At 41.8% G+C, this 26252-nt stretch overlaps 1 protein-coding gene across 1 annotated transcript in view; it reads right to left on the reverse strand.

The window, feature by feature from the left end:
- Positions 1–9401: 9401 nt before the first annotated feature.
- The window catches only part of LOC149314025 (putative thioesterase PNKD), a 40314-nt gene continuing 23463 nt past the window's right edge, over positions 9402–26252 (reverse strand). Inside the window, exons 3-9 of the mRNA XM_089520375.1 lie at positions 23538–23650; positions 19149–19207; positions 18714–18806; positions 17875–18038; positions 15959–16045; positions 14615–14730; positions 9402–13740 (exon numbers count right to left, since the gene is read on the reverse strand). Of these exons, the coding sequence (XP_089376501.1) occupies positions 13567–13740; positions 14615–14730; positions 15959–16045; positions 17875–18038; positions 18714–18806; positions 19149–19207; positions 23538–23650 (806 nt within the window). The 3' untranslated portion in view covers positions 9402–13566. The remainder of the gene's footprint in view (positions 13741–14614; positions 14731–15958; positions 16046–17874; positions 18039–18713; positions 18807–19148; positions 19208–23537; positions 23651–26252) is intronic.

A 26252-nucleotide genomic window follows, 5' to 3' on the forward strand; every position in this document is an offset into this window, starting at 1 on the left:
TGCCGCCGGGGGCCTTTGGCGTCTCGCACGAGGGGCATGGTGGGACAATTGTCTATAGAAGCCTCAGAAACATGCATTTATATTAACATTTTTTATAAATCAGCAAATTTTTTCACGTGTCCTCCATTTCTTATTTAAAAGTGCCCTCCATTTGAAAATTTTGTCCTACATTTGTCCCGGTTTATTTATTTATTTATTTATTTAAAATTATTTAATTATTTATTTTTTGGCTTCGGCCCCCCAGTTGTCTGAGGGACAGCAACCCGGCCCCCAGCTCAAAAGGGTTGCCTACCCCTGATTTAATGGTTGTGTACAGGAGGGAATTTTAAGCAGATGTCATGTGCCAAGTAACAAGCAACACCTGCTGAAATTTCTTCTTCTACACAACCTTTAAAAGTATAGGATCTGTCTCCAGTTTTCAGTCCAGTAACCCTGCTTTGTCTTTAACATCTCCATCAGGAAAAGTAGTGCAAGTGGTGAACCTTGTGTGTATGTGTGCCTTCAAATCATCTGACGACTTATGGTGACCCCAAGAATTGCACAGGGTTTTCTTAAGCAAAAAATACTTGCTTATGAAGGTGGTTTGACTAGTTCTTTCCTCTGAAATATAACCAGCAACACATAATATTAATTGGTGGCTTCCCATCCAAATACTAATCAGGACTGACACTGCTTAGCTTTCAAGTTCAGAGAGGATGTGGTGCCTTCGAGGTATTTAGGTTTACATCATCTGATTTTGGAAGCTGAATAGTGTCAGCTTGATTAGATCTCCAGGCAAGGTTAGGAAAGAATTCTGTCTAAAACTCTGAAAGCTGCTGCCGGTCAGAGCTTAGAGGGCTGAGCAGGACAGGACTAAAAGTATGAGGCTCAGTACAGTTGGCCCTTGGTATCCATGGGGGATCCATTCCAGACCCCACTGTGGGTACCAAAATTCGTAAATGTTCAGGTTCCGTTGTCTCCAAGGGTGGTGCATGCACACAGCCATGCCACCATTAGGAACAATGGGACCAGTGGTGGCATGTGCATGTGGCCATATCACCATTAAGGACAGCCCCCATTGTCCCCAGTGGTGGCACATGCATGTGGCCATGCCACCACTGGAAATAATGGGCTGTCCCTAATGGTGGCACGGCCACATGCGCACCCCACAAATGAGGATAATGCAGGCTTGCCATCCGCAGTTACTCAAATCTGTGGGTGGAAAGTCCATGGATACTGAGGGCTGACTGTATAAAGCAGCTTTCTATGTATGTTTATATACAGTATCCAGAGACAGGAATGGTCTAGATGAGGACAAAGTTGTATGGCATATGATTCAATGAATCCTGGCTCTGGGGACTGTCCTACAGCTTGCCTTGCAAGGGTCTGCTTTCCCCCTGAAAAACCAAATTTACCATTTGGGTTTTGTTTTTGTTGCTTTTGGGTGTTTTAGATGGCCCTTAATTTTGAATATTCACGGGGTTGGTTTTTTGTTTTGTTTTGTTTTTGTTTGTTTTTTTAAGACAGAAATAGCCAGACAACATTTAAGATACGCTCCAGTAACATCCAGGCTAGATTACACCAGTGTGTAAAGAGTGTGGCAGCCCTCACCAAGTTAGACTGTTAACTAACACTGGTCAGCCAAAACATATTGTGCCAGTCCTTAAATATCTGCTCAGGCTACTAGTATGTTTCTGACATAGGTGACAAAACAGTGAGGCAGCAGGAACGAGAAAACATAAAGTCATCTCCTTCCTCTCATATGGATCTGCTTCATCTTCAGGACCTGTTTTGCAGGAACTCCAGCCCTCAGAAAAGAAATAGGAGGGGCGGTGGGAACACCCTTTCCAGTCATCTTTGGGAGGTGTCATTATTCAATGTTCTGGAGTCACATTAGAGTTTTTGAAAGCTAACTAAACTCTGTCTCTGCTATTTTTTAAATTGTTGTTTATATTTGTATTATTTGGTGGTTTTATTGTCCTGTCTCATGTATGTAGATATTTTGTTGTACTTGTGGATTGCTTTGGGATATGCGTGTGAGAGGAATATAAATACTTGAGACAATATATGCCTCGAACGAAATATTATGGGCTTATGCCAGAATAGTACTGGTGCCCTGCAGTAGCAGTTCCATTTGCAGTGACAGTGAGGAAAGGCTGACCGAATCAGCCAGATCCAGCTAACCTATTTCTCCAATGCCTTGGTTCCTTCACATGCACAGCCTCTGTTTCCACAGCCTTTTCCTCCCTGCCACCACTGTTTATGCTGCCCATTTTTGCCCACATGTATCATATCACTTTTCAGCCAGTTTACAGCGTCCTCTAACACTTGGATGCCACATACAGTCTTCTGTTTGCAAAGAAACTGTCCCTTCTTGACTGCTAGATCAAGAATACGAGGCCTGTTACAGACAGCCAAAATAAAGCTGCTTCGAGTCACTTTGGAGGTATGGTATTTCAATGATACATGCGTCCTAAGAGTCCAAAGGCCACACCAAAGCCACGCTCCAGTCCTAAGGACTGGAGTGCAGCTTTGGTGAAGCTTCCAGACTCTTAGGACTCATGTATCATTGAAATATCATACCTCCAAAGTGACTCGAAGCAGCTTTATTTTGGCTGTCTGTAACAGGCCATATTTTGTGCAATGGCTACCTGTATTTAGAACTAATTTGCCTAATAAATACACAGTGTATATGTTTGTTTCTCTCTGCCAGAACATAGTGACATTGTGCTTGAGAGTCAGTTTTGCTACAACACTGGCCAGCTTTGGTTTGCCTTATTTCATCTTCCCTTTGCAGGCCAAGCAGATGAGAAGAGAGGGAAGCCTCTTGCTTGCAATAGCACAATTATGTATAGGAAATTTCAGAGGAGTATTTTGTCTAGCCAGTTACATTGTGGAGAAAATGAATATTGGAGATTCTGTATTTAATCTTTAAGTTGACAGATGAATAGGTTGAAAGATCAATAGATATACAAACATAATAGAAAAGGAAGAAGGACCATACTAGTATCCATGCAGCTTCAGAGTTTGCTCCTCTCCTCCTGCAACAAAAATCTTTGCACCTCTTTCAGTTTTCTTGTAGCCAACTGTAGATTCCCCCCCCCCTTATCCAAATTAAACCTGGCTGTCCCCTTCTGTTTTATTATACACACACCCTAAAGAATATGACTTTCCACCCAGAGCCTAGTATGTACATAACAATCAGTTGGATTTGCATTCTTAGCTTGATTTGTTTTCCCATTAATCGACACTTGCAGGCCAGGCTCCCAAACAGAGCATGTGACTCAGATATAAGCTAAGCTTTGCAAGATATCAAAGGCAAGCCAAAGACCTTGTTGGAAGTTGATGTTCTTGCTGCATGCCTTCAAGTTGTTTCTGATTTATGGAGACCCTAAGGCAAACCTATTGTGGGATTTTCTTGCCAAATTACTTCAGAAGGGATTTGCCATTGTCTGCTAACTGAGTGCAAACTACTTTTGTACTTTTAATTCATTTCCAGCAGTTGAACTAAGCCAGAATGAGGTGGGAAAGTGGAATGGAGAGAGAGAAAAACTGGGATATTTTAATAGCAGCTGGAAAAGTAGGATGTAAAAGGATTAATCAGGACTGTCCCTGTCAAGTCAGGACAGTTGGAGGGCATGGGCCACAGGGACGTAGCCAGGATTTGGGGAAGGGGGGGGGTCCAGACTAAGTGCCACCCTTGTGAGAGGCTAACAGCCCCACACACAGAGAAAGAGGGTCAAACGTTTACCTCAGGGATGGAAGGGGAAAGAGGAGGGGAAGAAGGGGAGGGGGCTGTTCCGCTTCAGTGCCATGCCAAGGGTTCCTCAGGTTCATTCAGGGGAAAGGAGAGGCAGGACTCCTAGACTTCAATCTACTTCCTCAGATGCGTTTAGATGCAATGATTAATAATAATAATAATATGTAGAGAGATCTTGTAGCACCTTTGGGACTAACTGAAAGAAAGAAATTGACAGCATGAGCTTTTGGAGACCGTCTGCTTCTTCAGATGCAACAACAACAATAATATGTAGAGAGATCTTGTAGCCTCTTTGAGACTAACTGAAAGAAATACATTGGCAGCATGAGTTTTCCTGGATGTCAGTTTTCCTAGAGTTTTCCTCAGATGCATTTAGATCCAATAATAATAATAATAATAATAATAATAATAATAATAATAATAATATGTAGAGATATATTTTAGCACTTTTGAGACTCACCAAAAGAAAGAAATTGGAGCAAGAGCTTTCCTAGACTTCAGACTACTTCCTCAGATGCATTTGTGGCTTGCAAAAGATCACCCAGTGGCTTTGTATGGTACAGTTGGGACTCGAACCCTGGACTCCAGAGTGATAGTAGCCCAGTGATCAAACCACTATGGAGTAGGAGGATTAAATAGGGCAGCTATGGGCCATTTGTGGCTCTGGGTCATTGTTTTGTAGTCCTCCCATCCATCCTCCCCAATTCCAAAATTATTATTATTATTTTGTTATAAAAAGAGAAGGATTTCCTGGGAGCCCCTGTGGTTGCTAGCACACCATACACTGTTTAACATTTATACATAGATATAGATATAGATATCTGTTTTTCCAATCTGGAAGTGGATTTTCTCCCAGTCACAGTTTGCTTTTCCCATTCAGGTTTTGGTAGCCCACATATTTATTTATTTATTTTATATTTATCCTGCCTCTCTCCCAAAGTAGGACCCAAGAGAGAGGAGAGAAGGAGTGAAAGACACTCTGTGCATGCTCAGGCACCCATTGCTTCTAAGACTGAGCGTTGAAACAATAATTCTGAGGTACAGAGGCTTGGCAGCCTTCCCTTCAACCTAAGCAAGGTCTCTTCCAGAAAGAAAATGGAGAGAGGTGGGGAGTGGATTTAAATCATGGATAGAGGCCCCACTGGGTGACCATGGGCTGGTCACACACTCTCAGCCTCAGAGAAATGCCCTCTGAAAAAAATTTGCCAAGAAAACACCATGATAGGTTTGCCTTAGGGTCACCATAAGTTGGAAACAACTTGCAAGTAGCATCAACAAAAGAGGTCCAAGGCTGCATCGGTACTGCAGAAATAACTTTAGACAACACTTTAACTGCCCTGACAGTTCCCAGCAGTCTGTGGTGCTGCTGGATGATGGGACTTGCAGTCTAGCATTGCCTGGAGCAAGGTCATAGGATTCAACAGCCCCGATTCATCATCTGGCGGAATTTGGGGGAAACTCCTTTAAAAAGGCGAAGATAAGGAAAATAAAAACTCCTTGCAAAGTAACATCCAGAGGTCTGCCAATGGACTTTGCTTACAAGGCAGGAGGGCAGAGAGGCCCAGACCTTTGCAGCCGGCCTTTCATTGGTAACCCACTTAGATTGATTCCTTACATTAATTAATCATAGAATCAGAGTTGGAAGAGACCCCAAGAAGCGCCATCCAGCCCAACCCCATTCTGCCATGCAGGAACTCTCCATTAAAGCATCCCCATTGACATGCTGAAAGGGGGCCAGCTAACTGTATTTTATTTTGTGTTGTTTTTTTTAAGATAAAAAACAAGGCTGGAAGGAAGCTTCTTGCTTTTTTGCATCACAGATCCTCCTCTTTTTTGTTGTTGCAAAAATCCAGAAATGACTGTTTTTGAAAACCTGAGTTCATTATCAGAAGAAATGTTCATAGTAGAGTCTGAGTCTCCTTTATCTGGACTTCTCAAATCTGAATTATTCCAAAACCCAAAACTGACCATTAGAGCATCTGGTCTGACCCCAAGTAAAGGAAACTTGGGAATCCTGAAGGTTTACAGAAATTACTGAATTATTGAATTATACAAGGAATAGTGGTCTCAGGATTTTGCTGACAGCTCAGTACAGAAGCACAATATTATTTTTAAAATATTGTGCTTTAAATTACCTTCAGCCTATGTCTATGAGATGCATATGAAACAAAAATGGATTTAATGGTTGGATTTGGGTCCCATTTCCAAGATACCCCATCATACATATATAAATATACCAAACTCTGAAAAACTCCAAAATCCAAAATACATCTAGTTCTCAGCATTTTGGATAAGGGAGACTCAACCTGTAGTTGATAAGAGATGATGGTGATGATGATGATGATGTATATTTTACTATATTGTATATGGATATAACTGCTGAAAGGAAAGTCAGAAGTCACCTTTTCTTTCTTTTATATTTCCTTTTAGAGCCTTCCTCCCTCCCTCCCTCCCTCCCTCCCTCCCCCTTGCCCTTCTTTCATCTTGCCATTCTCCCTCTTTCCCTGGTCTCCAAGTCCTCCTCTGCACTTTTGATGGGAGGAGGAGGAGGAGGAACATGCCTGCGCCTCAAGAAGGGGGGGTCTGGACTCCTCAGACCCCCCCCCCCTTGGCTACGTTCCTCTGGACCAGATGAAAACATGTAGGTAAATTCCGTTTCCTCCCAAACAAAAGACTTTAAATTACTATTGTAGGGAAGGGGGGGAAAGGGAACCCTATGGTCAACTTCTAAAGTTTCAAAAAGAAATGGAGACTCTGAAATATATCTCAACTCTTCCTTTCTGAAACCAGACATGCAACAAGGATGTTTTGTTACAAGAGGACTCATTCAATTTTCTCAATTCTGTACAGAACTCTTCCACAAGAGGGCAGCTGCTCCCCATCAATATCTTGTAGTGGTAACAATTTCACTTGCAGATCCCTTGAGAAACTACACTGTCAACAGATAAAAGATGGCAGACTGATCTCTGGGAAATCTTACAGAAGTGTAATGGAGAAAAGAGACCCCCATTTCCTCACCTCCCAAGACTGCCAGAACCAGGCTGCCAAACAGCTGATAACTTTTCAGCGTTGCTAAGAAGCCTTGATGTAACAACTGTTCATTTCATACCTACAGTGAAAGGAGAAGCCATGTCTCATAGAATTATCCTTCTATGCAGCTGAAGGAAGACACAGACATCTTACAAGAGTTCTTGCATTTCTGATACAGAAGACATGCAGCTGAATGCCATTTTTCCATCAGATGGTCTGGTCAAGAATCATAGAATTGTAGAGTTGGAAATATCATCTTTGAGCCATCACTTCTCTTCTATAAAGTGGAGATGGATACTGACTGACCAAGACCTGGCTCAATAGAAATGATACTTCACAAGGTAGAAGACAGTAGAAAAAGAAGAAGGCCTCATTACAGATGGATGGACTCAATCAAGGAATACATGGACCTGAGTTTGAAAGACCTGATTGGCGCTGTTGTTGACAGAGTAACTTGGAGATCTCTCATTTGTAGGGTTGCCCTACATTGATGTCAACTGGAAGAAAGTTAACATAACAAACCAGTTCTCATTCTGATGAAGCATCTATGCCCTTGACAACTAAATGACTCCAGAGAAAATCAACAGATAAGGACTAGTCCTGCATTTTGCATGCTAGCCAACAGTTTCATTTTTTTCTCTTGTCACTAAGAGATAAACAGCAGCCCTCAACAAAATGGGTAAACCTACATCAGGGGGTTGTTAGGAAGTTAAATTTGACCTAAATGCACTCTCTGCTAATGGAAATATGAGCCACTTGAAAAAAAAAATCAATTTTCATCAATCCAATGCTATAAAGTTACTATGTCTTCCAATTCACTAGTTCTTTTCAGTAATTCCCAAAGGAAAGGGGACAGTATCTCACGATTGTCAGGAGCCTATTAAAGGAGAGAATATACAGGAGTAAAACTGAACAAAATGGGGAGTGTAATGACCTCTAGATGCTTTGGAGGGAACCAGTGTTCTGGTTTGAGTACTGGACTACGACTTTGGAGATCAGGGTTCAATTCCCACTCAGCCATTAAACCACTGGGTGATCTTGGGCAAGTTACATGGTTTCAGTCTTGAGGGAAGGCAATGGCAAACCTTCTCTGAACAAATCTTGCCAAGAAACCCCATGATAGTGTCACCTTAGGATCGCCGTAAGTTGGAAATGAAGGCACACAACACACACAGACACTTTGGACTTCAGTTCCCAGAAGTCCTACCAAGCAAGGCCAATGGTGAAGGATTGTAAATTACAAAACATCTGAAAGATCAAAGGTTAAGAATTACTGAACTGGAGAAATTCTAGAGGGTGATATCTAATCTGTTCCAGCAGTCAATGGCATCACATCACTTGTGAGTACAGACCTCAGCATTGAAGCGTCCCAAGGTCCCTCCTCCGGAAATAAAGTGGGGACTCTTCTTGGCATGCCAGTCCCCTTTGTGTGGGTGGGGACAGAGGTGAAGCAGGGATCTTTCTTTCTGCTTCTCATCCCACAGCTCCTTTCCCAATCTATTTGGCTAGAGGGGGGTATTATCCTCTGGTGGCTGGAGGGAGGGTTATTTGCTGTAATTTCCTTTTCCCTTGAAGGTGGAGATCTTTTGTAATTTTTTAAAAAAACTGTTTTTGCTGGGGGTGGCATCCCATCTTTGCTGTCTTGGCCAAGGAGAATAGCAGCAGGATGCTGGCTTTTCCAATTGAGACCCTCCTTGCCATCCCAAGAAGGCCATGGGGATGACACCAACCCAAGTGATGCCACTGCACAGGGCACTGAGAATCTACTGGTTTCATGTTTGTTCTCAACATCAAGGATGACAGGGAAAGAATTAAAATAGGTAGGAAAGAGAGTTATAAATAAGGCAGGAGATTCCAGCTGACCAGGATTTAGTAAATATTCCACTGTGTCTTTAAAAATAAGATAATTTTGCATGTAGAAATGTAGCATGTCATAGACATAAAAGCTTTTAGCCCAGACTTTGCCCTCATGTGAAGCTTTCATGCAGAGGGGGGCATTCAGCCATGTAGAATGTTCACTGCCACTGTGAAAATGTGATCCAGAACTGATAAATTCACCTGTTTGCATATTTTACATTAATCCTGCTGCTTTAAAGAATCCAAGTGTCTTTCCTTAAATGAAAGCAGCTGTCACTCAGCTGTTATGGGAGACAGACACCCACCTTCCTGAAGAGGGTACTCCCATATTAGAAAGGGGGGGAAAACATTATTAGCTGTTTTGTTTAATATATACTTCAACAGCATACACTCCACTCTGAACACATTAAAAAAGGAAGTAGAAGTGTGTGCGGTGGGAGAACTGACTTAGTCATTCACCACTGTGAAACAAAACATGTTTCTTGCAAGTTATCTTCGACTCCACCTGTCCTGTACAAAATTGATAGAGTACTATGAAGAGGAGCATTTTTGAAGGATTGTGCAATTAAAGTGGGGAACAAAAGGAGATGGGGTGGGGTGCACTTTACACAATGACATGGATAAGCTCTTCAGTTTCAAAGGGGCAGTGGTAGATAAAGGAACAGGGCTCCTACCAGCTCCTAAATGCTTGGTGGCATGAAGGCCCCTCTACGGAAGCACTTTAAACATTATTTAAAACACAATCTTTCAAGAAGCCAAGAAAACCACCTGAAACTCAAAAAACAACCCAAATCCATTTATTGTTAGTCTTTAACGAAAAGAGAATCCAGTGTGTGCCACAAAGATACTGGGCCACAACCAGTATGCTGGGTTCAGCTTCACATTGTCCATAGTTAAACACACACCCCTGCCTGGCTCAAGTGTCCATGTTGTAAACAGTGAACAACAGTCACAGGAATTAAGAATCATACGTCCCACTTTGTGTAATTGCCTATCTGGTGCTCCATTAACACACATCTGCTAAAGGTCTCCAGGTCCATAACTGAGGGAACAGATGCTGACTTCCTGTTTTTAATAGGAGACAGCCAGGACACATATGCAAGGCAACTATGTACTACTTCAAGACTGTAATGCAGAAATGGGGAACTTGACTTTCTGAACATCAGTTCCCAGAAATCCTAGCGTCATCAAGAGTAAAGGATTATGGAAATTACAGTCCAAAACATCAGACAGACCAAACATTATTGGCTGCTGCTGGAGAGAGGAGTTCTTTTGGCTCAATGTTGCTTCTCAACTCCGTCTACCAGGAAATTGTGTCCTTAAAGAGAGAGACTAGAAAAAAAGCAGTTTATTACAACCATGAGAAGAGAGGTACAGCTGACTATTCCCTTTATGTAAACTGGGTTTTCTCCTTTGTTCCATATCCACTACAAATCTCTAAAACCTTGGGAGATTTTGGTACAAACGTCATCATCCCTTAAATGGGCTTCTATGTGGTAGCAAAGGCCTTGTTTGTGCCTGAGGAGAGGAAAGTGACTGCTCACAACTCTCACTGACAGGACAGATAAGCTACTCTGCAGGAATCAAAACTCACAGAGGCTTTGCACTGCCTCTCCTGAGGCAAAAAGGGTGCGGTAAACCAGTTTATAAGCTGTCCTTGTAAATGCAGTAAGAAATCTTTATGGGGGAAGGGAGGAGAACACTTAATTTAAAAGACTGTATGTCTCTCCTAGAAAAATAAAATAAAATAACAACTCTGGGGCAGCCAAGGCTACTTCTCTTTCCAAAATCAGTTCAAAAGTTGCAAGCTTCATGGCTGCTTAACAGGTGAGAAGGCCACACTGGACACAGCAGAGCTTCCTTCAAAATAAACATGCATACAGCAGCTGCATTCAGTGTCTCAGGGTGCAAAATCCTCACCAAGTCAGTAGCCTCTACCACTGAGATGAGGGATATGTAAACCCTCCAAGTGTTTTGACCTGCAATTCCCATAGCCACTTATATTATCTGGTGATGCTGAGTGGGGCAGATGGAAACTCCTGATTGAAACATCTGCAGGGTCAAAGGTTCTCTTCCCCTGCTGTATTCAGCAGATACACACACACTTGGTGTCTTCCAGATGCTTTGGACTATAGTGCCCATCATCGCAAGACATCCATGCTGGCTGGAATGGTGGTAGTGTAGTCCAATGCATCTAAAGCACAACAGGTTCAGGGAAAGCTGCTCTCCTCTATATAGAGAAGGCCCGAGCTGTCCTACTGCTTACTGCTTTGATAGTATTTTTGCTTGAAATAATCTTATAGTAGGGCAGGAATGAAGAATATGTTGCCTTTTTGATCTTGTTAGACTGAAAATCTCTTCATGCCTCACCACTATTCAACAATGTCTGCAATCCAAAAATGCCTTCAGGGCCACACATGCCCACTTCTTGCACCAGGAGCAACTGGACAAATCTTGAAGAGGATGTACATACCTGATTTTCATTTCACATTCAAACAAGATGGTGGAGACACAGGCCTATTATTAGGGTTGCCAGGTGAAATAAGGGACAGGACTTCTGTCCTTTGAATTGTCATGCAAGCAAAACTTGCTGAAATGTATCTTTTACACAATCATTGGGTTGTGTCACCTCACAACTCAACATGTTAGTATGCCTGTCCAGAATAGTACCATTTCCTTGATAACATTCAGTTTTTGTATTTAATAAAGCAAACAGATGCATGTTTACTCAGAAGCAAGCCCCTTGTTTTTGATGGGATCTACTCTCTTGTGTGTGTTTCAGGCTGCTAATCTTGCCAGGTGAAAAAATAGACAGGGCCTCTGTACCTTTAAAGGTTATGTAGAAGCAGGATTCTCAGCAGGTGCTGCATAACAAACATCACTTACTTAAAAATTCCCTTTTCTACATCACTATTACATATATAGGAGCCATGTCCCTTATTTCGGCTGCCAAACCTACAGGTTGTAGTGTAAATCTAATGGACTTCAGTGGCCCAGCCTACAAGTACTCACATTTTATCAGAGTTTCCAAACCTACTCATTTTTTTTTTTTGTACTACAACTCCCCAAATCCTTGAGTTACTATAGCTAGTGAACATGCTGGCTAGGAAATTCTGAGTTTTTGTCCAAAAAGAAACTTTCCAAGCTCTTAGCATTATCTTTCTCCAGGCAGAGTTAAATCTGTGAACATATCATTTCACAGTAGGAACAAGACTGGTTTACGTTTTTAAAAAATTATTATTAACCTTTGAGTGGTTCTCAAGAATCTCTCACCAACTTAACGTTAAAGTAAATAGTATGTGACATCTTAAAGTTTTCATTCTCAGTTTTGTTCTTCACAAACCACAAAACCTCGTCATTTTAACACAGATAAAGATCAAAATGAAACAGCAGTCTTTTAAATATTTCACTGCAGCAACTTTGTTCTTTAAGAAAAATGTGTTTCAAGTCATCGAAAACACTGGTTGACTGAAGGATGGAGAAGACACTGAAATGTAAACCCTGCCAAAATGTGAAACAAATATAAGCACTGCAAAACAATAAACAGTATAATGTCATTTCCTATCAGCCTTCTTCAGCCTGTTGTCTGCCACTGGACACATTGTCTAGGGATGAGGGGAGTTACAATCTAAGACTTCTAAAGGGCACCAAGCTGAGGTAGGCTGTCCTAGGCTATTTAATATCAGAGTAACAAACTTTTAACTTTGTCATCCTCTCCTGATGGTAACCCTTTACCATACTGATCTACTACTGAATAGTAACAAGTAACAGGAAACCAAAGTGCAATACACACAAATGCCAACCAGATGGACTGAACATAAGTTAAACACCCCTACAATACCAATGTACAATCATCCTGCAAGCAATTTGCATATGATACCAGCAGAAAGAAACCATGAATCCAACTGAGACCCACCCTCAGGTGACAAGTAATATATTCTCAGTAGAAAAAAACCTGCTTCTCTATGGTCAGTTCTCCTGCATTTGTGGGAAAGACAGCAATTATTGGCTTGAACTCTTATACAAGAACCTGTGCTTTCAGAGGTGGCTCAGAATTTCTGGAAACTCCACAAGCCCAAACATGTGTCCTCCAAGAACATGGGTCATAAATCCATGCTTGGTCTACTTGCTAGGAATGCCCTGATCTATACACACAGGTTTTTTTAAAAAAGAAAAGGTAACAGGCATTGGAAAAGAAGTGAGGAAGGAAGATAGTCTTCAGCAGTACGTGGTCTTAGCTGCTCAAAAGCAAGGCAAAGGTCCCTTCTCCTGTGCTAAACAAGAGTTGGAAGACCAGACAGGGCCTCAAGGTTCACCTGTGTCTCCAGAGAACTCAAAAAAGAACTGTGATTGTGCTTATAACAAGATCCAAGATATACCTTTCCCCATCATCACCACCTGAGTGAACAACTGACAGACATACTCAAACACAGACATGCATATATTTTGTATCTGTGTATGAAATTATGAAACATGTTATGAAATTGTATGTGATGTTAAAGATAATAGATCTCAGCATCTCTTCTAAGCTCTGATCTATGCTGCTGAATCTCCTCTTCATCTCTTGCTCCCACCATTCCCAATAGAGGGGATCCAAAACAAGAAGGCCACAGACACTTGCTGGGATTTATCAGAAAAGAAGAAATCCACTACAGCTTCTGTGAGATGACACCTTGACTGGAAGACTGCATGTTATGTCCCACTCTTCAGCTTATGCAGTTAAGCAGCAGTGGTAATTAGGCTTTCTGTGAAGGATGGAGATGGACTCAAGAACACAGCCTGAACCTCGTTTCATATCATATTCATTTCATCAGCATCCAAGTAGACCCTTCCTCAGTAGAGCACAGCCCATTTTGTGACCAGACTCCTTGCTGAGGCCCTGACAGGATCCTACACACAGGTATAACAGTGCCTGCTCCAGCCTGGCACCATCTCCACTGCTAGTTTGCTTTGTAGACATCCTTCCGCAGTCGCACTTCCTTCAGCACTCGGGCCCGGAAGATGTCCCAGTCCTCATCTCCTTGACGCTGCAAGCCCATGGCATCCTGCACAGCCTGGCAGTGTGTCCGCAGGAAGGGATTGTACTGTTTTTCCTCACCAATGGTAGAAGGACACTGGAAAGGAGGGAGAGAGAGAAAAAATATCAGAAATGGGCAACCTTTTAATGTGGACAATGGGCAGTATGAATGTGTCATCATCACTCGTGAAAGTTGCTGGAGCAAGGAAGTGTGTGTGCAGCCTCCCAGGCAAGCAAATCCATGCTAGGAAATATAATCTGCCAAATTTTCCTTGAGAGAGTTAACACAGTGTAGCGGTTGAACTTCAGCTATGGAGACCAAGGTTTGAATCCCCACTTAGACATGGAAACTCACTGGGTGACCTTAGGCAAGTCATACTCTCTCAGCCTCAGAGGATGACAAAGGCAAACCTCCTTTGAATAAATCTTGCCAAGAAACGCCTGTGACAGGTTCACCTTAACAGTTGTTGTAAATTGAAAACAACATGAAAACACAGAACAACAACAATAACATCATCAACATCATCCTCATCAACAACAACAACCCATTTGAATCCAAGAGCATTTTGCATCATCCTCCGTGCCACACAGCCTGTCAAGCCTCTGGAAGGGCACTATACTGGTTATAAACCCTAACCAGAAACAGATGCTTGGAAGAACATACAGGCAGGAAACCTCTCCCAGACAGCTGTTTCCAGATGAAAGAAAGAGCCTGGCCTGTTGGTTTTGGATGAGTGCCATAGAACCTGCAGGGGATGCCAGAGGCTGCTGGACAAAAGGGGAGAAACTGCAACTGAAGGAGTAGGAAGGGAAGTACAATACATCCAAATTGTTTTAATCTTCCATCCATAAAAAAAATTCCCAAGCCATACAAATTTCTGACATCTCCCAGCAATTTTTTGCATGATGGATGGCAACCACTGGTCTAAAAAAATACCATACATATGTACATGTACTCACACATTCCTTACCGTGCTTCTTTTCTCAACCCGCTGTTGATTCACCCACTGTAACTTCTGCACCAGAATTGGGTTCTCCAGTTCCAGAAGGTTTGCAAACATGAGGCACTCTAAAGCATACTCATGCCCTAACAAAATAATACAAATAGTTAACAAGGAACTACCCACACCTCAAACTGCACCTCCTATTAGTCCCAATAAACAGTTTTCTAGTGTGGGTTCCCTGTAGGAGGGAGGCATGATCTCTTCTATGTAACCTCAAGACTGCTGAAAGAGTCAATAAACATTCCTTTGATCTGCTGGAGACTATGGACCAAAACACACTGCAGAAATAATCCAGTTTGAGACGGCTTTAACTGCCCTGGCTCAGTGCTAGGGAATTCTGGGAACTGTAGTTTTGTGAGACATTTAGCCTTCTCTATCAGAGAGCTCTGGTGCCACAATAAACTACAATTCCCAGGATTCCCTAGGACTGAGCCAGAGCAGTTAAAGTGGTCTCAAACTGGATTATTTCTGCAGTGTGTTTTGGTCTTATGACACTGCTGTGTGTTGCAGTGCTGACACACAGTTCAGTGAAGAAGCATTCCAATGGCCACTGCAATCAGTCAATCGATCAATTTTATACTTGTCTTTCTCCAGTATCAGATCCAAGATATTTTCCATGATAGAGCTAAAACGATTTATAGTAGAAAAGTTTAAAACCAATTACATTAAGCAATCATATTTAAATCACTAATTTTAAAGGGGTTTAAAACAAAACAGGCCCGCATTAGAAGGTCCTAGCCAAAAGTAATGGATGATAGGAGTTACTTTTATCAACAGCAACATATTCCCCATCTCTGTGCTAGGACCCAGTTAGGTTTACATATTTGCCCTTATAAATCCCCACTGCATCTGTTTGAATACATATCTCAGGCTCCAACATAGAGGAGGAAAGGTGGGAGACTGAGAGCACAGCACAGAAAAAATTGTGACTCCATGTTTCCCAGCTATCAGTCTCACTATTCTCTGATGAAAGGGATTGTAATCCATGAAATCTTGCACTAGAAAAGTCTTTCCAGTTAGTCTCAAGGGTGCTCTTTTATATTTTCTCATCCTCTGAGTGTTTGCTATGCTGGTTGGGGATTGTGGGAGCTGTGGTAATGAAAGCTCTGTGGGCCCAAGCTTGGGAAGCACTACTGCACATTCCCATCAAGCACCTATGAACCCCACTGCATTCTTCATTGGCTGCCTCACTTATGCACCTATCCCCTTTTTTCTCCCCTGCATTATAATCACGGGAGCGTGCCAGTTCTAACTCCTGGCGCATAACAGCAAAAGAGAAAAGATTATAAGAAGGGTTGTCGCTGCATCCACCTGGCCAAAGTAGTGTATCTTCAGCAAGGTCAGCTGCCATGTCTAGAGATGCCAGCATTGTTTCTGGGGTGCCTTCAAATATCCTCCCTAGAGAAGAGGAGCAAGGAATTAAATAAACACAAGGAAAAGGGAACAAAGCCTAATCTGCTCTGACCACTGAGGAAGAAGAAAAGCAGCTGGGCACACTAGCTACCAACTGCAACTGTTCATAGGCTCTTTTTGCCTGCAATTTACAGTTGAGTTGCACAACCTGTGAGCTGAGACTCCACAGCATCACATTTGTGTTTGAAAAATTCTAGCATGTCAGTAGAGACACCCTCTTCCTATTAAGAAGAATTGAGATTTAGATAGGATAGCATTTCCTGCATGTGAAATCCTCCCGTTCCCCCTCATCAACATCTTACCTTTTACTGTGTTTGAAGTGTATGGCCACAAATGCCTTTTATAACCAAGTAAACAGACCACATGATCCAGGACATTTCCTTGGGATGTTGGTCAGATAAAAGACTGTCCCCCTTCTCAGTCCCATTACTATTACTCTCCTCTTCACCATTCTTCTCCCTTCTAACTTTTTGGATCACCAACACTATGAGTTAAAGACTCAAGCTCTTTCTTTTATCTAATCTATTCATTAGCTAGTCCTGGATGTAGTCTCTCCACATGCATATGTAAATGTAAAGCCATTAGTAAACTTAAGTTTGTAACCTGAAACTGCCTGACTTGTTTATTGAGTCAGTTTCAGTTCTCAGATCTCTTCTTCCCTCATCCAGAAATGCTTTGTCTACTCCTTTCCTGAGAACTAAATGCCCTAAAAATATGGTCCTGTCTAATTTTGGAAGCTAAGCAGGATCAGCCCTGGTTAGTATTTAGGTGGGAGACTACCAATGAACACCAGGTGCTGTAGGCTATATTTCAGAGAAAGGAATTGGCAAAACCACCTCTGAGTATTCCTTGCCTCAGAAAATCCTATGAAATTCATGGGGTCACCATAAGCCAACAGGTGTCTTGAAGGCACACAGGCAGTCTTTTCCCTCTCACCCATAGAAAAGACTCACTACACTGTCTTTCAGTGCTGAGATCCAAGTCCTTTCACCTCCACCCATCTTGGAGATGAAAGTGAAGATATGTCAATAGCACAAGATCCAGACTGCAACTCTTTCCCCTATCCCACCCTCAAGTATCTAGAAGAGGCAGAATCACATTTTATTCCCCAGTGTTGTAGCTAGAGTCAGCTGGTGGTTTCCAGGTCAGTGAGGTGTTAAATCCTCTTTGGGTTTCAGTCCAAACTTTAAAATGAGCTATACAGTACAATGTATTGCAACCTACTCCAAAATAAATCTAGCAACTTGGGTAGTGATGTGAGCAGGGAAGTATGACAGCCTTTTACCTGATGGGTTCCAGCCCTGCTTTACAACAAGCGGTAGAATCAGGCCCCTAAACAACAAATACTACACAGACTATACCAAGGAAAATCACTGGCTGGATAAGAAGTCTCCAAGGCTGGGGTGCACCCTACTCGCAGGCTGAAGCAAGTGGAAGATGGATCTCTGAGGTTATACAAGGCAGAACCAACCAAATTAAATTGAACTCCATAGAAATGACCCACCCTAACATATATGAGAACACAAGCAAACTGCTAATAGGAAGGTTCATTTCCCTGGTCTTTTCCTAACTACTTCTATTTGCTTGAATTGCCTGGCTTTCATAAACTATCTAGGAAAGCCTACTGACAAAATAACTTTTGGCTTGGTGAACAGTGATCACATTCACTACAGACAGTCCCTTTAAAGTTCAGACAAAAACCTGGGGGGAATTCTCCTTTCCACTGACATGGAGGTCATCATCCGTCAGTGGCTGGGAGACAGGGCCTTTTCCTTTCTCCCTCTCTCTCATGCCTCTCTCAGCTGCAAACTTACCACAGCCAGAGAGGAAGAGTAGGTCTCCAGAGAAGAGGGAGGCTGGCCCCTCAAAAGGCTTTCCATCCAGTACGTAGACCATGTGCCCCACAGTATGTCCTGGAGTGAAGAGGGCCTTGAAGTTCAAGCGCCCTATCGTGATGGTCTCCTTGTCTGAGAGGGGGCTAGAACATATAGTTGGGTTAGGGACAGAAGGAGGAAGAACATACATATACCCAGTCTCGGAGGCCTTTGAATTACTGCCTCTCCTTCTCTAACTTGCCAAATAATTTCTGTGGACAAATGGCACAACAGTTTGCCTCAGAGTCAGAAACTGCAGCACTGCAGAGTTTATCGTTATTAATTAACTAGTCACATTTATACTCCACCTTTCCTTCAATGTGCTGGGAATGTGCATGCTTCTCCCCCCCCCCCTCTTTAATTCCAAAGTAACCCTGTAAAGTAGATCAGGATGAACAGGAGTGATTGAGAGAGAATGATGGGCCAACATCATCCATGGCTCCATAGGGATTGGAACCTGGAGAATTTCAATCCTAGTTGCATACTCTCACAGCTACGCAACTATGACTCTGCCTGCAGCAGATTTCTGCCTCTTCTCAGCCACATTTGAGCAGAAAGTAGAAATGGCAGCCTGTTCATTACGGCCTGCCAGACCAGGGTGGTTTTTTTTACTACACTGCCCAGAAATCCATGTAAATTTTCCAGCTTTGTGCCACACAGATATGCAACTTAACTGGGGAGTATGCCTTTACATTCCAGGCTCAGCAAGAGGAATAACTTACCCACACCCATCAATGGGGGGGAGGGGGCCAGGGAAGCAGAAACTAAAGGTTACTCACTCCGTCAGCTCAGGGATGTCATCATAACTACTGCCATAGACTCTGCAGGAGCTGTGCCGTCGTCTTAGTGCTGCGTTGCCCCCACTGTGATCCCTGTGAGATGACGCCTTTTAGTCATGAGGCAAGAGAAAGCCTGTCTTTCTTACCAATTCCCATAGTTCCCTCAGCACCAAAAGCCAGAGGCTTATTCCCATATAAGAGATAAATGGGGTTGAGGAAGGTATCACCTCTACTATTGTAATAGGACAGAAGGGCTGGCAATCAGGTAATCCCCCCAGATTATATTATTCACCCTGCCAAATGTTTTTGTAGCCACACAGATGATCTCCTAAAGGGGCTGCAGTAGATTTGCTCAGTGCATGCATACTGAGAAGGGGGGCTTTTCAATCCTCTTGACTGGAGCCCACCAAGAGAAAGGGAAGGAGGGAGCCTTACCAATGCTTGTGAGTGCACAGGATGGCCTCCAGCGTCACCCCTTCTTCCTCAATTACTGACTGCAGAGCAAGAGAAAGAAAGATATGTCAGAGGAGAAGCCACTGTCCTGCATCCCAATAAAAGCAGTTAAGAATTGTAGCCTGAAACATACTGGGTTCCACAGTTCCATGGCTTTCTGGTTTTCCTCTTCTGCAATGCAGCTCATTGGGCACTGTGCAGAAAGAGTGCTAGGCTAGAGAGTCCTTTGCACTGACCCAGCAGAATTTCAACTCAAGTACACAGTAAAATATGTCTTAAATCTTATTGTCGTCTTCAGTAGAGTAGACCCACTGAATCAATTTGATTTAACTGTGTCCACTCATAATTCAACCACTGTGAATGGATCTGCTCTGGTTGAGGCTAACAGGTGCCATCTGATAACCATTCTGTGTGAAGGGCAGGGGAGCATGGGGCAAACAGAAATAAGGGTCACAGCCAGAATTTAGAAAAGTGACTTTTTGAGAAAAGTAAGCTCTGGCCAAATCACAGCTAGATCAAAGCAATTTGTTCTATTTCAGCAGCAAAACCAATTTGAAAGAAGCATCCGCTGAATGTGATTTTATCATTTTTGCCTGATGAAAAAATCCCTTGAGCTTTGAAAGCCACCATGATGTACCTGTATTTTGCACCTTTGGGCTGTTCAAAGAAAGGTACCTTGTTTTTTTTATGGCCAATATGGCATAATATTGCAACAATATAACAGAAGGTCATTCTGACACAATGTGAAACAAGGAAGACTAGTTTTGAAAAGGACTAACCTAGAATTGTGTTTGGAAGTGGGAAAGGCAGAAGGAAGGGGTGGAGTCATTATGAAAATGACAAATGATGTGGATAAAGTGGACATAGGAAAGTATTTTTCCTTTGCACATAATACTCGAATCCTTGGTCATCTGTTTAAGATGAACAGGAGAAGATTGCAAGACAGATAAAAGATAGTTCTTCAGCATGGTATGGTGGTTTGAGCATTGGGATTACAACTCTGGAAACCAGGTTTAATTTCCCTGCTTGGCCATGGAAACCCACACATTCTCACTCCCAGAAAACCCTATGATAGGATTGACTAAGGGTCACCATAAGTTGCAAACAACTTGATGACACAACAATAACAACAACTTCTTCACACAACATAGTTAAGTTGTGAAATTGGCTATTACAAGATGCACTGATGGCCATCAACTTGGGGGTCTTTGTTTAAAAGAGAGATTAGACAAATTCAGAGAGGAATGAGATTGTCAGTGGCTGCTTGTACTGATGGATATATAATAACTCCAGCATGCCTCCTAGTACCAATGACTGGGAAGCCTGAATCTGAGGGCGATGTCAAACTCATGGACTTCCCACAGGATCTGTTTGGTTTCTGTGGAAACAGAACAACAGGCCAGATAGACCTTTGGTCTGATCTAGCAAGAGTCTTATGTTCGACACTGTATCACAAAGAAATCTGAAAGGCAAAGATTTGTGGATCTGCGATAGCAGATCTCTTCCTGCCTTGACTTTCCTTTCAGTCCCAACATTGTGTAAACAAGGAGAAAGAGCAACATATTGAGACTACCTGACTGAAAGCTCCAGTGCTTAGAATTATAGTTAGAAGAGACCACAAGGGCCATCCAGTCTAACTCCCTGTCCTGCAAAAATACACAATCAAAGCACTACTGAAAGATAGCCATCCAGCCTATGTTTAAAAGTCTCCAAAGAAGGCAACCCTGCCACACTCTAAGGCAGCATAATCCACTGTCAAACAGCTTCTACCATAAGAAAGTTCTTCCTAATGTAATGATTTGGATATATAGACTGACCCACTTTTGGGAAGAAGGGTAAAGCAAAGTTTACTGAAGGAAAGTTAAGCCAGGGATGGCTCAATTTTTCCCAAGAGAGAAATTGACTTCCTGGCCTTGAGTCGACCATGCCACTCTTCTTAAATTGTCCAGTCCCTTTAGCCACTTCTTCAAGACAATCTATGCATAAAGTTTACTGCCCAAGACTGTGTCAAATGGACACTTTGGCCTGTTACAGACTGCCAAAATAAAGCTGCTTTGGGTCTCTTTGGAGGCATGCTGTTTAAATGATGCATGCATCCGAAGAATCCGGAAGCTGCACCAAAGCTGCACTCCGGTGCTTAGGAACGGAGTGTGGCTTTGGCGCAACCTCCAGACTCTTAGGACCCATGCATCATTTAAATAGCATACCTCCAAAGAGACCCAAAGCAGCGTTATTTTGGCAGTCTGTAACAGGCTTTTGTGCCCTCAAAAGTACATATTACCAGTATTGTTCTTCTTATATCCATTCCATCCAGCTACAAAGAAGTTACTGGAAGTGGAACAATGGGACTCTGTCTTCAACTTCTGTTCTACTGGAGAAAAGTTCCTTTTTGGGACTACCACTCCCAGAATCCCCAGAAGGTTGGCATACTTCTTGGGGGATTCTGGTAGCTGTAGTCCAATAAAGAGAGTTTCCCAAGCCTCTGGTATACTGTACTGTTAAAGTCGTCACTTGCCAAAGTTGTCTCCCGGCTTGCTTTTGTAGCATTTTCTCATGAGTCTTGACATTTTTTATAAATGGCTAGTGCTACAGCATCAAAGGGTTATTTCACTGAATTTTTTGTAGCATTTTCCCATGAGTCTGGGCATTTTTATAAACTGCTACTGCTGCAACATTAAATGGTTATTTTGCTGCAATTCACATGGCGCTCATCTAAATCTCGACACTTCCAAAAACAAAACAAAACTGACAGCAAGCCAATAGCTCACAGGGATTGGGGACATAGAAAATGTTTTTAAAATAGTCCCTTGCCCTCCCAATGCTGAATCTGGACACCTTACCCTTGGGACAGTAGGTTTGGCTGTTATCACCCTGCTGCTACCAAATTAACAAAGTGTGCAGGGCTGCTGATGTCATTTGAGTATAACAGGAAGAGCCAGCTGGGGAGAAGAGAGCCGCTGAAGAGGAAAGAGAAAAAATGCCCCAGGCAGAAGCTGCTACTCATCATGTGAGGCTGCTGCTGTGCCCTTGGAATGACCTTTCCTGTGCCCAGCTCCTACTTAAGCTGATTTCTTTCCTGTCCATCTGCAGAGGGAGAGGCAAACAGAAGGCTGGGAGGAGTTATGATCAATGCAAGAGCAGGGAAGGGAAGGGAGGCAATAAGCAGAGACAGTGGACAGAGTTGTCCAGCCATGACTTAACCTTCTTTTCAGAAATCCTGGAATCTTGGAAAGTACCAAGTAATACCATCAAAGCAAGCCAAACAAGCATTGAACTTGGTTGGCATGGAAGGCTCAAACAAACACAAGCAGCATTCCACCTACCAAATCAACTTAAATACATAAAAGGAAGTGCATGATCAATTTGCAGCACACATCTCTCTTGTAAGACACATACACGCATGCACACAAACACACAATGTAAGGTATAGATTATTGCTGGCAAATCAGGTCAGCTCAAGATAGAACACAGCTGTAGGGAGGGTGGATCACACATGAGACCCCTAGGCTGTTTTTGTTGTCTTTAAACCTCCTTTTCTGGCAAAAAAGTGACTTTCTCCCCTGAACGCATCTAGGAGCAGCAATTCACCTTTTAAATAGGTTGCATGATTTATCACAAATAAAAACAAAATACTATTTTTCAAAACCCCAAGTGGAGTTCTAGACACTTTCAGGTGGGGGGCAAATTTTTGGCCATCTGTGCAATCCTCACAGGTCTTTGGGGAGAAATCACAGAAGTGGGAAACTGTATTTTTGGGGGGAACAGGCAGCCCACACAACCACCCCTCATTTAGCACATTCAAAAACTGAAAGTACAGGAGCCTTTGGTTATCACCCAGTCCAGTCTCTCATTCTCATAATCTTACCAGAGTAGCCTGTTAGTTTCTACCTGGAGTGGAGAAAAAACGACCTTTCAGTTATTAAGACTCCCATCAGCCTTAGCCACCATGCCCAGTGATGGAGACTAAGGCAATGGGAATTGTAGGTCAATAACATCTGCAGAACAATAGTTTTTCCCTCATATGACTGAAAGTGATTGGGAATGTACTTCTGGTTTTAAAAACCCAGAGAAAAGCACATCTTTGCAAAAGCAAGGACTGGGAAAGAGAAATATGCTGTGATTTGTTCTGAACCAATTTTGATCCCTTGATTAGGGAGTTAAAGGGAAGTACAAGGCTACAAAAACAGGTGGGGGCCACATACAGCTTCCAGGGCTACAGGTTGCACACCCAAACTAAAGCACTGACATAAGGCAATTTCCCATTCAGTTTTTCACACAAATATTTCATATTTGTATAATTACATCAGAGAAGAACAAAATGCTAGTGGTGCTTGAGAGGGGTGTGTGTATGTTACATTTAGCTTTTCTCACCTGTACTGCCAAAGGGTCAGAGGGGTCCACAACTACAGCACAATTGGAGCCAGTGTCAATAACAAGGTAGCTGTAGTTATTGGACAAAACAGGGATGGGCAGGATCTTCGCTCCTAGAAAAACAGAGGCAGACACAGAAGGAAGGAAGGAAGTCAACACAGCACATACCAGTAGGCACTGCACTATTAGTTATTATTATTATTAACTTTTATTTATATAGCGCTGTAAATTTACACACCACATAAACTATAACACCACAGTGCCTTTCAGCCTAACATTTCCTACCCCAATTTCAACCATCAGTACTGAAAATTTTAATGATAACATTATAACTATAATAATATCACAAGAGCCAGTGTGGTGTGAGAGCCAGTGTTGTATAGTGGTTTCAGTTCTGGACTAGGACTCCAGGAGATCAGAATTCAAATTCCTACTTGGCTGTGGGAATTCACTGTATGGCTCTGGGCAAGTCACACTCTCTCAGCCACAGAGGAAGGCAATGGCAAACCCAAGATGAATGAATCTTGCCAAAAAGAAAAAACATGATAGGTTTGCCTAAGGGTTGCCATAAGTGAGAAATTACTTGAAGGCACACAAAAACAATAAAATCACAGAGCCACTTGGTATGCCAGCTATGACAGGAAAGCAGAATATATTTTCTTAAAAAATAAATTAATGTTAGATATATTACAGTATGTGCCCTATATAATTCATTCAGAGGTCTGACAGATAAAACGTAAAGCAGCAGGTCTTTAATTATTGAATACATGTTGGGGTTCATTGTCTCTCATAATAAATGTGTTTTCCATTTCTCTTTATATAAAATATTTCAATTCAAGTATGTATTCTTTTTCCAGTATTTTGACAATGAGAGGATTTTCAGTGTAGGTCTGAATACATTTACACCAACAGTTTGGTAAGATTCTTTTAATTCTAGTGCTTTCTCAAAGTTTCTTGTTGAAGATTTAAACATTAATAGTCTGTATTTTTCTAAAGGCTCAGTATTTGAATAAATTTATGGTGAAAGTGATAGGATTCATGCCCCAGGCCTGGTGTGCTGCAAGTAAAGAGCTAGGGACCTTGGGATTGCAGTTTTAGAGGTTCTTCTGTTTATTCAAAAAAGGAAATTATAAACTGTAAAAAATGTAAACAATGTGAAAAAGTACAAATGCTAAACCACAGTTATGCAACTATGGAAGAGTGCAATTCAAAACAGCAAATGTTCTTGATATTTGCGTGTGTGTGTTTGTGTGTTTGCATGTGTCTGTCTGTCTATCTGTGTGCTAATAAGCAAGCTCTGAAACCTTTTGTGTTAAAAAATAGCAGAAGGAGGAGAAAAAACAGAAAAAAACAGCTACAGCCAAATGTGCATGTGTGTACACACACATAAACACACTTGACTGCTGCAAGTTCAGCTGATCAAAGATCAAACTTGCAAAGGCTGAAACTTGATTATGCCTTTTGCAAGAGCTCAGACACAGGCAGTGCAATAATCCTGAAAGTCATTTTTTTAAAAAAGAAGCTAAACACAACACGGGAAAGCTGTCCAATGTGAATGGAGGTGTATAAAATTTATTTTGACTCCAATGTCTGGATGTTTGTTTTGTTTTGTTTTGTATCCAAGTTCTTCTTAATTTTATTTTAATTATTTGGTACATCATACACCTTTTAATATTGTTACATCCACATATTTTCCAATACCCCATAATCCCCTCTATTTCCTTCAGATTAATATTTACATTCAGTTTTGTTAGTTTTAACATACTTCCTATCCCCAAATAACCGGAACTATCTATACAGTCTTTTTCTCTATCACATGCTATCCTTTTCTTGTGACACTTGTAATCCTTAAGAAATCATACTTGGCTTTCCTCCCTTGCATCATCTTAACTTAAGTTACATTAGTTATGATTTATACTAAAGAAACATTTACACATATAAACAATACTGTGAATAGTATTCTTCCATCTTTTAGCATGATAATATTCTTTGCATACATATTAACCTCTGGGGTTTCCCCTTAAACCAAATCTCTTAATTTCTTGTACTTAAGTCCCCACTTCTCCTTGATTTTCTCTTTCTGTCTTACCCAATTTATAACCTATATCATAAAGATGTTGTGATAGATATATATTTTCTACTGTTATCTAGCAATATCTCTTCAAAATGGTCTGAACACATCCAAATTTATAGACTATCAAATAGGTATCTCTTCAATTGATAACCTGTTTGCCACTTTACCCCATTTTTCTTCCATGTACCTCATTACTGTAATCCAACTTGACCTCCATTTGGAGGTATCCTCATTTTTCAGTTTGGTTGATAGTAGGTCTGCCTCCATCATGTCATATAATTTAACTCGCCTTTCGTCCAATTCTATTTTTTTTATCAATTTTCCAATATTTGGCAAAAATTAATCTGGCGGCTGTTAGCATATAGAGAAAATAATTTTACCAAACATCGATTCTATATTGTCTTCCAACAAACAAAGTAACCATGTTTCTCAATTTTAACTTAATCCCCAAAATATTGTGTACTTCAGCTTGAATCTGCTTCCAATATGCTTTTGCTCTATCACAAGACCACCAGAGATGGCAGAAAGTACCTATCTCTTTTTGGCATTTCCAGCAAGTTCTTGTTCCTGTCCCATATATTCTAGCTAATTTGTCAGGCAATAGATGCCATCTATATAAGATTTTATAATAGTTCTCTTTT

Source organism: Sceloporus occidentalis, unplaced genomic scaffold (genome assembly GCF_023333645.1).
Source record: "Sceloporus occidentalis isolate IW3139 unplaced genomic scaffold, rSceOcc1.0.p SCAF_4, whole genome shotgun sequence".
Lineage (NCBI taxonomy): Eukaryota > Metazoa > Chordata > Lepidosauria > Squamata > Phrynosomatidae > Sceloporus > Sceloporus occidentalis.